Source organism: Lontra canadensis, unplaced genomic scaffold (genome assembly GCF_010015895.1).
Source record: "Lontra canadensis isolate GAN:19392208 unplaced genomic scaffold, GSC_riverotter_1.0 scaffold14, whole genome shotgun sequence".
Taxonomy (NCBI): domain Eukaryota; kingdom Metazoa; phylum Chordata; class Mammalia; order Carnivora; family Mustelidae; genus Lontra; species Lontra canadensis.
Window position 1 is genome coordinate 26,279,271 of NW_022631008.1, and position 16,217 is coordinate 26,295,487.

Sequence of the window (16,217 nt, forward strand, 5' to 3'; positions counted from 1 at the left end):
TCAATCAAAATCTCAAAAAAAGTATTCATGGCATTTGCTAAGTTGGTACTAAAGCTCATTTGAAAGATTAGAGGGCCAGAAATAACCAATATTCTTTTTAGGAAAAGTCAAAAGAAATTTGGCCTCCAGAAATCAAGACTTAGAAGTCTATAATAATACATTTATAATAATAAAATGTACTGCTGTAGAGAAAGACTGAATACCACCATTCTCATTCATACACTGGAATGTGATATGTGAGAGTAGGTGGCATTACAATTCAGTGGATAAGAAGGCCTGTATAATTGTTTATTATTCATAAAGAAAAATGATTCTTTATTGCATACCCCAAATAAAAATAAATTCCAGATAGTTAAAGACCTACTGTAAAAAAGCTAACTTCTAACGTTTTCAGAAGAAATTATATGACAATATCTTTACAACCTTGGGGTAAAAAAAGCTATCTTTATTCAGCAATGAAAAATACAACCATAAAGAAAATTAGTAACAAGTTTGCACATTAAAACTGAAAACTTCTGTATGATAAAACTCTTCATACTCAAAGTTAAGGGCCAGGTACAGACTGGGAGAAGATATTTACAGTTCATATTATTGTATAATATAAATCACTAAGAGAAAGACAAATATTCTATTAGAAAAATAGGCAGAGGATACAAACAGATGCAGATGAAGAAACTTAAATGGCCAATAAAGATATGAAAGAAAATAACTAAAGAGATAACGTTTCACATTCACCAGAACTACAAAGATCGTCAGTACCTATCCTTGCTGGAATATGAGACAGGGAATTTTAAAACAACAATGATTACTATGTTAAAGTCTCTAACAGAAAAAGTAGACAACACACATAAGCAGAAGGGGAACTGAAGCAGAGAGATGGAAATGATAAGAAAGATGAAATGGAAATGCTAGAAATGAAAAGCCCAGTAAGGAGCGGTAATGCTTCTGACATTAGTAACCTGACACAGCCAAGAAGGAAATCTGCGAACCTCACAGATAAGGCAATAGAAATTACCCAATCTGAAACACAAAAGAAAAAAAAAGAGTGTGTGGGAGGGTGGGTAAGAAAGCAGAACAGAGAATCCAGGGGCTGTGGGATAATATCAAATAATCAAGCACATGTAATTAAAATCCCAGAGGAAGACAAGAAAGAAAACATGGCAGGAAAGAAATTTGCCGAGATAATGGCTGAGAGGTTTCTAAAAGTTCCATAGAAGAACCTGATGATCAGCCCAGTTTAAAAACCACTGGGTACAGGGTAGATAACTCCTCCTCACTCCATGAACTAATAGCGCAAGTGAACTGGAAGTGTAGATAGAAGCTTTACAAGAGGTATCTGTATCCGCTGCATTAATGAGGCATGAATCACGCTGACCAGTCAACATAATAGGTCAGCAGAGGATTTGGTTTAGAGCCCGACGATTCTCTGTGTTAAGTATGTTTCCATCTCTCATTTCTAATTATTTTTTTTTCTGGAAAAAAACCAAACTATCTTACCCTTCCTAAAAGAGGTACAGCTGTACAGGCTTCACTCCTTTATGAGAAGATGACTGTAAGCTACTTTAGATCTGGGTCTTTCTTTTCCTTACAAGCACATAATAATCATATGCACCTGACACATAGCAACAATTTGTAAATATTTGTTGAATGATCAAAAGAAATCAGCAAAAATGAAAAATGACACCTGGGACTTTTCTCCAAAGAGAAAAATTCAAGTACAAGGATGAATACATTACCCTTTTAGCTTTATGTACCACAAACTAACCTTAGATCTGCTTTTTAGCACCTCCCAATAACTAATACTGGTGATAGTGACACTAACTCATTCTTTCATTATTTTAACATTCACTAAAGACCTCCAGAGTCTCCTAAGAGGCTAGGGCTTACACTGGGGGTTAAAGATACAAAAATGAACAAGTTGGACTTCTCAAGATGCTCACAGTCTAATATAAGGAAATAGTGATATAAACAAATAATTACAATACATTCTTTTAAGTGTCATGTTAGTTTCACTTTTTAAAATGGAAATGATGTCCACAATATCCTTTCTTAAAAGGTAGAAAATTCATGGTAACTTTCAGCAATCATAGTAACTAAGGACATGGGTTTTAGAGTGAGACAGACCTGGATTCAAATTCAGGCTCTACTCTTTATAAGCTGTGAGGTATGGGTCACAACTTCTCTGAAACTCAGCTCCTTCTTCTGCAAAATGGTGGTAATACTAGTTCCTACCTCATTCTGTTGTTAGGAGGATTAAATGAGATACAGAGTGTAAACTACACCAACACAATGAAAAGGCAGCCTACTGAATGGGAAAAGGTATGTACAAATGATATATCCAATCAGAGGTTAATATTCAAAATATTTAAAGAATTTATACAACTTAATACCAAAAACCTCCACAAATAATCCAATTAAAATGGGCAGAGGACCAGAATAGACATTTTTCCAAAGTCATACAGATGACTAACAGCCACATGAAAAGATGCTCAACATCACTAATCATCAGGGGGATGTAAATCACAACCATGATGAGACACCACCCTCATAACTTGTCAGAAAAAACAGAAACAAAAGCAAAACCCACAAGAAACAAGTGTTGGTGAGGATGTGTAAAAAAGGAACCCTCATACACTGTTAGGAATGTAAATTGGTGCAGACACTGTAGAAAACAGTATGGAGGTTCCTCAAAGAATTAAAAAATAGAAATGCCATATCATCTAGTAATTCCACTACTGGGTATTTACCCAAAGAAAATGAAAACACTAATTCAAAAAGCTATACGTACCACTGTGTTTACTATAGCACTATTTACAATAGCTAAGATATGAAAGCAATCCAAGGGCCCACGGACAGATGAATGGACAAAGATGTGGTACACACACACACACACACACACACACACAGGAATATTACTCAGCCATAAAAAAGAAGGATTTACCACTTTCAACACAATGGATAGGCCTAGAGAGTATATGCCAAATGAAATAAGTCAGACCAAGAAAGGCAAATACCATATGATTCCATTTATATATAGAATCTAAAAAGCAAAACAAATGAACAAGCAAACAATAAAACAGAAACAGACTCATAAATACAGAGAACTGGTGGTTGCCAGATAGGAGGGTGTGGGGGAATGGGTGAAACAGATGAAGGGGATTATGAGGTACAAACTTCTGGTTATGAAATAAATAAGTCACAGCGATGAAAAGTACAGCACCAGCAATGTAGCGAATAATATAATAATACTGTATGGGGACAGATGGTAACTAAACTTACCATGGTGAGCACTGAGTAACGTCACGTATAGAACTATCAAATCATTATGTTATACACCTGAAACTAATATAACCTTGAACAATAATAATAATACATTCAATAATAAAAATTAAAAATATAAATAAATAAAGGTATACTTCAACAGAGGGAAAAAAAGGTCAACTACTTAGGACAGTGCCTGAACAGATGGTTGGTGGGGGAAGGGAGTGGTAATGGTAATAACAGTAATATATTTCCTTTATAATATGTAAAATTTTAATCCTTGATTATACGGAAGGGAGATTTATCCAGAATGATTTAGTTTTCATGAATTCTAGACAGCTAATATTTTAACAAACATATATTATACCAACAACCGGAAGTAGAAAGATGTATCCTCCAGGAAAGGTATTATCAGTGATACCTCTTAGGGCACCATTTATAATCCACAAAGACTCTACAGTCACCAAAAAGTTAAAACAGACTTTGGAAGTACAAATAAATGCTTCAAATACACACCTCCTTCCCTCAAGCAAGACTGCTTCAAAGAAAAGTGCCACTGGGGAATTTTAATATATGATGAAGTTTTCACAATATGTGTAACTTCAAATAGCATCCTACAAGTCCCCAAGCAATAAATTGGGAGCCATTTGACGGATCTGTCACTCGCGTTTTCTCATTCTTTAGAAAACTCCAAGGATGCACTGTCTCCACTTACATAACCTTCTGTATCCATGCTTTTGAACACTTCCCTTTGTTAGTTAAAAATAACCTGGATTGTTCACAGTTTTCTTTTTTTGTTCTGATGTGCCTTTAAATACAGCTGCATGCAGTTTCACAGCAAACAGCTTAATTGTGAGCCTAAAAAACTCAGTTAAAATTTGGAAATTGTGCATTTTATGTAACTCATGCTTAAGACGGAAAAATGTCTGGTTATTAATTTTAACTTTTCATAAGTACCAAAAATGGACTTCTCATTAATTTTCTTTTTGTTGATAAAGGAACAAAAAAAGAGATGTGGGCTGACCAATCTCTTCTGGTAATGGGTGGTGGGTAATTTGGATCTACCTTATTGCTGAGGACAATTAGAAAGCTGGACGAAATATTAAATACATGTGCTTGAAACTATCTGAGAGATAAGAAAATAGCAAAGAATTGACAGGCCAAGGTCTGGGGGTATTTGATGGCTCAGGCACTCCCTCCGATGAACTGACTGATTCCGGATGGGGCTATTGAGAAAATAAGCAGTACGTCTAGCACCTTTATGGTGCTGGAATATATGGCAACTGGAGTCTGGGACTTGCCCCAGGGGGAGGGCAAGTGAACTTCCTTACTTTAGGTTGGGACCTTAAAGGGCTGCACCCCAGGAGTCAGGTCAAATCAGAAGCAGATAGGCTCTGCAAGGACTGCAACTTATTTTGAAATACCTACATTCCTAAAACTGGATTGAAGTGATATACTGATTGCCTGGAAATAACAAAAGTAATTCCTCTTTGGGAGATGATTAAAAAGAAAAAGGCTTTGAGCTATTTCTATAATCACAAATAACGAGGCACATAAGGAGGGAATACAATATAAAGAAACACAACAGAAATAACAGACATTAGAAATCAGGGATATTTGATTTATCCAGATTCATTCCAGGGCCTGGAATTATCAGATACAAAACTATCCTTACTATTTTCAAGGAAATGAAAGATAAGATTAAAAGTTCTGACAGGGAACTGGAAACTTTTAAAAAATTGGAAATTCTAGAAGCGGTAAATACCTCATTCAGTGGATATAAAAGCAGATTAAACACAGACTTAAGTAAATTATAAAAGAGGTCATAAGAAAATACCCAAACCTAACACAGAGAAACAAAAAATGGAAAATAGGGAACAATTGCTCTCTCTCTGGCAAATGAATAAATAAAATCTTAAAAAAAATAAAACCACCAAAAAACAAAAAACTTCATATAACTACAGATCTTCAAGACCTTAAAAGGATAATAAAAACATTATAAATAACTATGCCAGTAAATTCAATAATTTTGATGAAATGGACATAATTGAAAATCTGAATAACCCAACATCAATGAAAGAAGTTAAATCTCTTATAATAAACCACCCTACAAAAAAACTCTAAGCCCAGATAGTTTCACTGGTAAATTTTATCAAACATTTGAAAAAGAGGAATGCTCATCTTACACAAACTGTTTCCGAAAACAGAGAAGGGAATACTTTTATAAAGTTAGCATAACTCTTAAGTGAAAATCTGACAAAGACATTCCAAAAAAAGAAAACTATTACACTTCCTCAACAGTGACAAAAATAATCTCTAATAAACATTAGCAAATCAAATCTAATATATACAAAGGATCATGATCAAACAAAGGCTTATTCTAGCAAGGTTGATTTCGTGTTTGAAAATCAATATAATCCATCCCAGTAACAGAAGAAAGGAGAAAAACCATATAATCAGTTCAACAGATACAGAAAAATGCACCTCAAATTTGGAATGAAGAGTGCATCCTAAATCTGGTAGAAGGCATTTACAAAAACCTGCAGCTAACATCATTCTTAATGGTAACATCGTACTTAATGAATGCTTTCTCACTGAAGATGGGATCAAAGCAAGGATGCCTCTCTTACCACTCCTATTCAATATTGCACTAGAAGTCCTAACCAGAGTAATAAAACAAAATTTAAATAAATAAAGAGCATACAGATCAGAAAAGGACATTGTTTTTATTCACAGATATGACTGCTTACATAAAAATTTCTATGGATTCTATAAAACTAGTAGAATAGATGAGTTTAGCAAGTTGAAAGGACATAACTTCAATACACGAAATTAATTGTATTTCTCTATATTATAAGCAAACAACTGAAAAGTAAAATTTTAAAAAATTAACTACTATCAAAAACACAAAATTCTTTAGGAGTAAACTTAACAGAAAACATGCAAACCCTCTACACTGAAAACTACAAAATACTGCTAAGAATTCAAGGGGACTTAAATAGACCAGGTTCACTGATGGGAAAACTCAATATTGTTGTCAATTCTTCTCCGAATTGAGCTATAGATTCAATGCAATCCTAGTCAAAACTGCCAGAAGAATATTTTTGTACAAATTGACAAGCTTATTCTAAAATTGACATGGGAATATAAAGGGCTTAGAATACCTAAAGCGATCTTAAAAAGAAGTAATTGAAGGGTTTTTAGTACCTGACTCCAAGACTTATAAAGTTACCAGTAATCAAAACTGTGGGGGTAGTGGCACAGGACAAAGAAACCAATGGGGTAAAAGAGAGCCTTGAAATAAAGCCGTACTCATATATTCATTTGAATTTGGCAAAGGCACCAAAGCAATCTGTGGTGGCCATAAAAATGTACTGAGATCTCCTGCTGGGGGAAGCATAGTGAACTGAGGCCCCAGCTGCTACCCTTCTGGATTGACTATTATGTTCGTGCCAAGGCCAAGCTTACCTCATATTGTTCCCAGCCAATCATTAAGCACAGCAGGTTAGTAATAGTGGCCCATCCTTCTAACGGGCAACTTTGGAATGAAGACTCCCCATTGACCTAGTCAGAACTTTTAGAATAGCTCTGTAGTCTGAGACATTTTTCAACCAGTCTTCCCTTTTTCCCTCCTCTCCTCTCACCATGCAAAGGCTCTCCACATGCCTTCTTTGGTCCCCTCCCTTTCCCTCCCCCAATAAATATCCTGCACATCTAGTCCTGTCTTTCATATGCATCTTGGAGGACGTAAACTAACACAGGTGGAGGCAGGGTTAGGGCATCATTGTCTAAGAACACAAGTGGTGGGATGGAATTTTGGACTGGCTGGCCAAGAGGAATGTTATTACCCTGAGTGGTCTGCGGGGCATAGACAGGGAGTCTCTGGCACAGGGGAGCAGCCAAACTGCTACAGATTTCACCTAAGGTGATGTGGGAAAACATCCTGGAGAGGTGATTGCCCTTGCATGCATAATGATTCAAATATTTGAACAAAATGAGGAGAACAATGCCTAACAGTGCAGTAGGGTTGGCTGGTTACTGCCAAGTTGCTATGATGTTCTGCAGAGGAATAGTGAGAATGTGAGGGCTGTTAACAAGCAGGTCAAGGCTAAGGGTGAGAGCTTAGTTGGGTTACTTACAAAAAGGCCCTTATTTCTGGCTATAGAAGAACAGGTATAACTGAGCAGCTGACTGGAGATTTGTTCGAGTTACAGAATTTCAGAGACATTTAATTGCTCAGTTGATGGATGTCTACGATGGAAAGGCCAGGAAAATTTACATGAAGGCATATGAACAGAGAGGCCACTGTGGCAAAAAATGAAGACCACATAGTGGGCTCCCACTTACCAAGCAAATCTAGCTATAGCTGCATCTAAATGTCCAATCTGTCAGCAGCCAATCTGATTCTAAAATGTATATACAAGTACAAAGGGCCAAGAATAGTAAAGGTAATTTTAAAGAAAAACAACAAGGTGAACAGGTTTGCTCTCTTGGATATCAACATTTTCTATATGGCTGCAAACCATTTAGAAAACTGTGATACTGGTGGAAGGAAAGACTGGTAGAACAGAATAAGGTCTGTAAATAGACTCATTTGTGCATATCTGTATTGTCATCATTCTACAGTCAAATTATGCAATCATATCAGCCTAAATACATAACAACTTTTTATAAATTTGCCCTGCAGAACAGAGACAAAAGAACAGTCTTTTCAACAAATGGTGTTAACTTGATTTGCTATCCATAGGAAAAGAAAATGAAACTTATCTCTGACCTCACGTGGCACACAAAAATCAATTCCAGACGGATTACAGATCCAGCTGTGAACGGTAACACAACGAAGTCTCTGGACTTTTTAGACAGTATAGAACAATCACATAAACTTGGCATAGGAAAGTATTTCTTAGGGCACAAAATGCACTAACCATGAAGAAAATGGATAAAATGGACTACCTGAAAGTTAATAACTTATTTTCAAAGAGCACCAATAAAGTGAGAAGAGAAGCTACAGAGGGGGAAGAGATAAAGCTAATAAACATAAGGAAAGGTATTCAACCTCATTAGTAATCCGGGAAAAGAAAACAAACCACGACCAGACACTGTCATAAGCCCACCAGAATAGCTAAAACTAAACAGAGTAATACCAGAAGCTGCGACAAGGATGCAGAGGAACAGGAATTCTCAGGTTGCTGGTGGGAGTATGAAATGGTACAACTTCTTTGGAAAACTCTTTGGCATTAGCTACTAAAGCAGAAGATTCTCATGTCCTAGGAGTTTGTGATTCCACTTCTAGGTATCTACTTAACAGAAATGCTCACACAACAAGAACCATATGCAAAAATGTTCACACCAGTACTACTTATACAAGCCCCAAACTACAAACTTGAATCCATCAACAGTAGAACGGATAGAGTGTGACATATTTATAGTATGGACTACTATAAAACAATGGAAATGAACAAAGTAGTTTACATATAACACGGTTGAAACTCACAAACAAAATTTTAAGTCAGGCACAAAAAAAGCACATACTAAAAGAACCACTGATGTAAAGTTCAAAATATAGGCAAAATTAAACTATTATAGTCGAAACACAGGCTTAGGTGGTTGGTGAAAGTCTAAGATAGAAACAAGGAAGTGACTACTATAAATTACTCTTGGGGTTGGAGATGAAGAAAGGGCCAGTAGTTAGGAGGGGGCATGCACTTTCTAGAGTGTAATATTCTATTTCTTGACCTGCACTGGCACTCACAATGTGGTAATTACGGAGTCAAAAATTTTATGCACTTTTCTGTTATGCATGTTTTACAATAAAAAAGATTAAACAACCAAGCAAAAGGAATAAGCTGATCTTTGATATCAGAATGAAGGCTTATGCTTGGTTAATAGGCCCCATTTTTAATTTTTTTGATAATGGTAAGCAGTTCACATTGAATTATCTAGATTGTTTCACTGAGACCCTATGCCAGACATTTCTGAGATGGTTGGCTATTAACCAATCCAAGAATCAAATGTAAAAAGTTTGGCCTCATCTTATATGCTCCAAAAAACAAAATCAATAGAATCAAGCATAGAATTTATTTTTTGAGCTGAGGGAAGTATCTTCAAAGGAAAGTGGATTCCCGCGACCAACTAAATGAGGTAGATGAGACAGCTTGGACTTGAAAGGGATAGATAAAAAGTCAAATCCCTTGCTACTTCTTTGTTTTGAATTACATAACCTTTGTGCAGAATTATCTTTGACAGAATCCTGAGAAGATGATTTCTAGATCTGAAAGTTAACAAAATAAAGGGGAGCTGAGCACGTTAAAATGGGAATAGAGCAGGAATTCTGGAAACATGACAGGATAGAAAGGAGGAGCCTCATAATAAAAGAAAACCACAATGATGTTGCTCATAGGGAAGGTGGAATATAAAGTCTCAAAACAAGAGAAGACTCAGCTGCATGACTTGACAATCTAGAAGAGTCTATGAATGTACTTAATGAGAAAAGGAGATCAAATTAGCATTATGGCAAAATAGAGCAGAACTCCAACATGGGAGCTTAATCATGGGGTTAAGATAGCAAGGAGATCAGTCAATCTTTCCTAGAGTTTGTCCTTCCATCTCACAGTACAATCAAAACCTGAAGCTGGAAGAATCCAATGGTTTCCTTCTGGCAACTTCCTTTTATAGCCTGGAGCCTCTATAAACTCATGCACCAATCTCAACAACGTTTTTAATATGATCTGACAATTTCCTATTTCCCTGGAAAGCTCTCCCATTTATCATAATGACTATTTCATTAAAAGTCATTTTAAAGGACTTTTCTTAAAACTGTTGACATTCTTCACATCTCCCCAATCACCCTCAGCAGCACTGCCATCTACTTCAAAGAGGAAACATCCCATTAGAAGGAAACTTTCTCAACTTTTTGGGACCAGACCTTTAAATCTAATGGCTTACCCATCTATCCTTTCCTTCCTGCAAAGAGCTTTCCCTTTACAAATCCAAGACTAATTCTTCCCTCCAACCATGTAGGTGATCCTTTCCCTACCTTATGTCCCAAACTGCTCATCTCTAACGGTCTATAAGCCAGGACTCTGAAGTTATCCTCAACTCCTCTCTAATTACCAAATCCAGTAAATTCCACATCCTGAATTTCTCTCTAATCTATCTCATCATATATTTCCTCTCTCACCACCATCCCTAAATATTGTTAGTCATCTCTTACAAAGCCTGACTGAACTCTTGACCTCCAAGCTGACTAGTCTCTAATTTATTTACCACATTGCAGCTGCCAATGATCTTCCCAATATGCTATTCTGATAGGTCACTTCTTCAATTTTACTGTCCACGAAATAAATGCAAACTCCTTAATATGGCTCCTAACCCTCTCATGATTTGCTCTGGCTTACCTTCCTCATTTATTTCTAGTTTTACTACTCCATCCATGCATGCTTTGCATTAAGCATTCCCAGACATTCATATACCTACTTCTTTTGCCTGGTAGACTGTTTACCCTCACCTTATTTATTTAAAATATATTTACTATATATTTATAATATTTATCTGCCTAGGTCTACCTCATAATTTAAATGTCATTTCCTTTGGGAGGCCTTTCTTGACTTCCTAGACTAGGTTTGGTCTCTGTGCTATGTGCTCCCCTAACATAACACTCATTGTTCTTTGTTAATTTATCTGTATGCTCAGAAAGTAGGGCTCTGTCTATTCACTGCTGAATTCACTGGCCCCAATACCCAGCAAAGTAACTCTAGGCATCAAAAAAGTCTATTAAACAAGTGAAAAGAAATATCATAAATATAAAATTAAAAAAAATAAAAATAAAGCATTAATGATAGGAGATGTGCTCCTTCATTTGGAGTGGTCTAGATACAGTTCCTATAGATTTCCTTTCAAGTTTGAAGTGCAACATTTCATGGATTTCAAAGGTAAGAATAAAACAGATACTTTTTAAGTTATAGTGGAGGCTATTACAATAGAAGATATATTGTGATTTGATGGTTCTTATGTCTTTTATGTTGTTTCCAGGCCAAAAAGATGGATAGGAAATTTTATTACCCCTGGAGACATCACTGTCCTATATCAAAAGAGTAGCATGGAAAAAGCTAGCCTAAAGGCAGGATCGATAAATAAGAAATTTATTAAGAAGTCTTTGAGTATAACACACACATATACATAAGGAACATATTTATATAGATACTATAAAATATTCAAAATCATTACCACTAAGCAAATTTACCTATAGTAAGAAAGAGGAGAAACTATAAATATCCTGAGAAAGATGACTTCAATACGTGGTCAGTGGTTTAAATTTTTTGTCTAAAGGGAAAAAAGTCAGAGCAGCTGGCCTTACAATAATGAGAAAAAGGTATTGATAACTAGTCTGTTAAAAAAAAAAAAGTGCCTGAAATGTTCATTCAGGGCTGGTATTCATTCTTTATTCAGAGCCTGGCTGTCAGGCTTGAAAGGCAAGAGATTACTGATGCATTCTACAGCCAAGTCATGGAGAACATAAATAAATTTGTTCTTCGTACAGCAATGAATAAAGGGAGGAAAAAGACTTATTCTTTGTATTATAAGGGTCTCCTATGCACTGTTTGGCTTTAGTAAGATGATTAGCTTATTAATTAAAGTTAAAAGATACAGAAATATCATACTTTGATATTTTATTTTCATTATTTCAACGGAGCAAAGCCATCTTCAAATTCTGATACTGCATGATTAATATCCTGCATTGGTTAATTTACATTTTTTTACTATGTAGACACAACATAGATCATGAATTCCAAAAAGGAATTTCTTAAACTATTTAGGAGCTTTAAGGAATTTATTTTATACCTGCTTCAGTATTTTTAGGGAGGTAAGGTAGTTTTAAAAAAAGCTGGGTTCGGGTGATAGAAATTGGGGAGGGTATGGGCTATAGTGAGTGCTGTGAATTGTGTAAGACTGATGATGATTCACAGACCTGTACCCCTGAAATAAATAATACATTACATGTTAATAAAAAAAAAAAAGCTGGGGTCAAGGTAAATGCAGTAGAGTGAAAATGAAAAAATAAAGAGCAGTAGTATGTTTACGAAGGGCAAAGTTAGAGCTTTTGAAAGTAATTCATGATATTCCCATTAAATAAAAACACTATCAATTTTGGTCTCTGCCTTAAGAAAAGACTTCGCTAATATTAGTAACTTTTAACTTTTGGCCAGAAGAGTCAATCTTATGCTTTCTATTTCTTAAATTACACACACTCACGGTATTGATGAAGTTAGGACTGGTTTAGGCTCAACTGTGTTACTGAGATTAGTGGAGGAAATTTTTCTACGTAAGAGCAGTGCCTAGGAAGATATGATTTTAAGAGCTCTAGTGGACAGAAGAAACAAAGGTATTTCTGAATCTGTTTATAAGAGATAATTATGAGTTGCCTATTTAAGATGAGGCCCCTGCTCTCTTGTGAGTAATCTATTTGCAAGCTCAAATAGGGAGTAACTGTAATGCAAAATGGCATTTAAGTGTACTTGAAGAAAGCTTATAATAAAAGAACTAGAGAAATTGAAAAGAAATACATATTAACTCCAGTTGTGGTGATCTGAGAAGACTGCATGAGAATATGGGATGTGAGATGGATGTTGAAGGAAGGGTAGGGCTTTCTGAAAGTGGAAATAAAAGGTATTTCATAATTTACAGAACACAATCCAAATGAACATTTTCCTTAATTGTCTTTTAATAAATATTTATAACATGAAAATGTTTCAGAAGTCATCTCATCTGCCTAAATAAATGGAAAGCAGTGGTTCTAGCTTACGATTACTTAAAAATACGGAGCTTACAAATATTCCTTAGAAAAAGTTATAGACACACTCTCCCTCTGTAATGACTGAATATCATCCTAAACTCCACTGTATCTAAATATTCCCCTCCTCTTCCATCTTACCATGATTGGGAAGTTCCCTTTCAGCATCACACACAAAAAAGCCAGAGACAGCTTCAAGGAACAGTGGAGTGAAAATGAAAAATATACACAGAATATATTCTCTATGTATTTTTTACAGACTAAAGGTCAAATAACTTAAGGACTAAAAAATATTTGTTGAATTTGGCAATATGGAGGTAAATGGGTAACAATTTTGATCAAAAAAGTGAAGCTAATTATTCCTCCATGATATACAATTCATTTTTCCTGCCTCTAGGCTCCACAAATAGCGATCTAATTCATAAGGAGACAATAATTGTCCAGTAACTTTCATTCTTCTTAGGTATTAAAATTGACCACTGGATGATTGTTCTAAAATTCTCTCACCAAATTAAGCTGAATTATCTAGACTGAAAGGTTATTTTGCTTTCTACTGGCACTTTCTTATCTTTCAGAAATGTTCTGAAAAACAAAATAATCTCATGAGCTATTTAGTATATGTACTGCCAGGCTTTAAAACAGATCCACTTCTATTATTAAGAAATTCCCAACTATTTCCTTTATTATTACCTTTAACTACTCCAATGCCAGTATCATTGCATTTTGGTTAGTCACAACTGAGCTTTATAAAAACTATATACTGCCACTGTCTTCTACACACTTAGGAAGATAAACTTTAAATCGTGTCATATTTTCTTGAGTTGAATTTGACATATTTTTGTAAAGTTGAAAGAAACCTCAAATCACTATCTAATCTTTTTTTTTTAAGAGAGAGAGAGAGAGTGCGAGCACATGTGTGCATGTGAGCAGGCGGGTGGAGGGGCAGAGGGAGAATCTTAAGCAGGCTCCACGCTCAGCACAGAGCCCGAGCCGGAGATCATGACCTGAGCCAAAACTAAGAGTCAGACACTTACCTGACTGAGCCACACAGGTGCCCCCACTATCTAATCTCCTGTTCTAGGCAAAGCTACCCAAAAGAACAAAGCACATCTTTTGTTAATTAGAGCTAAAAGGAAATTTTTTTTATGTCCAAACTATTGCCGTGATAGTTTGCCACTTAGTTCCTCATTCTTACTCCACAGAGTACGGGTCATTAGTTATTTACCTAAATAACCCCCCAATTATCAAGTAACCAATGACCTCATCTAACAGCTCTCTATTATTGTGGACTAATGCTGTGTGAAATAATCCATCTCAAGACTCAGGTGTAAGACAATAAGCATTACTTTTTTGCTCATAAATGTACAAGTCAGTTGAACAATTCTCCTGAGCTGGGCTAATCTTAGCTAGCCTTGCTCATCAGTTTATAGCCGGCCAGCGGGTGAGCTTGTACTTGGCTGGTGTAAGATGGTCTCACTTGGCACAGCCCTCTGTATGAGGTTTCTGATCTTCTAGCAGGGTACCTTGAGCTTAACCTGAGACAATGCTATTGGCCAGAACAGGTCTCAGCAACAATCAGATCCAAGGTGGCTGGGAAAAGAACCCATCTCTTGATGGGAGGAGATAGAGATTGTACTGTAAAAGGATGAGGACTGCAGATACTTTTACAGTCCAACTAGAGAACTTCACATTAAACAATCTAATATTAATACTGCTTTCCCTCCAGCCTTAAATCTGGATTGGTAAACATTAACAACACTATCACTGCAAAATATAATTTCAAGAATGCTGTTAGGGTGTCAAGTCATAGTGTGTTGAAATTAGACAGCAAATTGAGATTTTAATCTAAGAACCTAAGGAGTTGAAAAATACTGATTTTGAAAAAATGATATAAAAGCTACCTTACATACTAGACAACATGAATCTGTATAATTAAGAAGAAATTATATAGTTTAAGTGATTTTAAAGTTTTTTGCTTACTATGTATGTATTAAAATCCTACTTTATATATATTTGATAAATTATCAGAAATAGTTTTATTCAAAGAGCAACACCCATGAACCTTTAAAATGAACCATTTATTAAATCAGACTGTTATTCTTAACAGTTAATGTAAGTTACATGTATGTTTATGTCAGAGTATTTCACATGGAAATTTTTTAAACTCTTATAGGCAAGCAAAATCGTACCACACAATATATAAGTGGGAAGGGGGTACTGCTAAACATTCAAATAAGGCAAGTATTTAAAAACAGTAAAACAATAATTAAAAAAAATTCAAGCATTCCTTTAAGAGAATTCAATACTACTAGCTAAACATACTTTCTGAGTGTATTCATATAATCAAGGCAGTGTTTCTTCTTTTAAAACATCAGGAATGGAGTAAGGCTCATTGATACAGCTGCCCTCAAGATTTCAATCTCAGTTGCTTTCTTTAAATTAAAATTCACAAAGTGCACAATTTATATCAAAAAACTGAATCTGCTACTCTAACAACAGCTGTCCATGCTTAATACTTAGTGGTTTATTTGACCAAATTATCTTTTCAGGGAAAAATAAAAAAAGATAAGCCACTGTAAAACATTTAGTTTGAAATGTATGCTAATATTTTTCTTAGAAATCAAAAATTATGGAGGAAAAGGGTTATTTATCATAAGGAAAAGAAAGCAAAACACTGGAATGACCAAACATTTTCAAAGAACAAGCACCACAAAGGACATTTGCATTCAGTTTTGTAATATTTATCAATGAATTTTTCTTACTCCAACCAATCTACTTCATCAAATTCTGAATCATCTTCTGAATCACTATATTCCACAGCAATACGGCGAGACAGGATGGTGGCAACGTCATTTTCAATGCGTTCATGTTTAGCTTCCTGTTCACGCTGCTCTTCTACTTTGCGTAGCTGAATACCTGGTACAGAAAAACCAAAGCATTCATTGTAAACCAAAATACTATATACTACATATTATTAATCTTTCTGGAATAAAATCAAGTACATGTGAGAAATACTAACTGGAAAATGGAAAGCAAGATCTATTAAAAAGAATTTGAAGGGATCATATTTAGAATCGTATTAATTTGGTCAATAAATTCTTTCATTATCTGTAAAACTAACTGGTCAAACTTAGCAGCTATCCCGGTGAATTATCTACAGCTTATT

General features: G+C 35.3%; 1 protein-coding gene across 5 annotated transcripts in view; it reads right to left on the minus strand.

Moving 5' to 3' along the window:
* Window positions 1-15,110: 15,110 nt before the first annotated feature.
* The window catches only part of WASF1 (WASP family member 1), a 60,247-nt gene continuing 59,140 nt past the window's right edge, over window positions 15,111-16,217 (minus strand). For all 5 annotated transcript variants that reach the window (XM_032858309.1, XM_032858310.1, XM_032858306.1 and 2 more), the window contains exon 9: window positions 15,111-15,967. In XM_032858309.1, coding sequence (XP_032714200.1) covers window positions 15,810-15,967 — 158 coding nt within the window. In that variant the 3' untranslated portion in view covers window positions 15,111-15,809. The remainder of the gene's footprint in view (window positions 15,968-16,217) is intronic.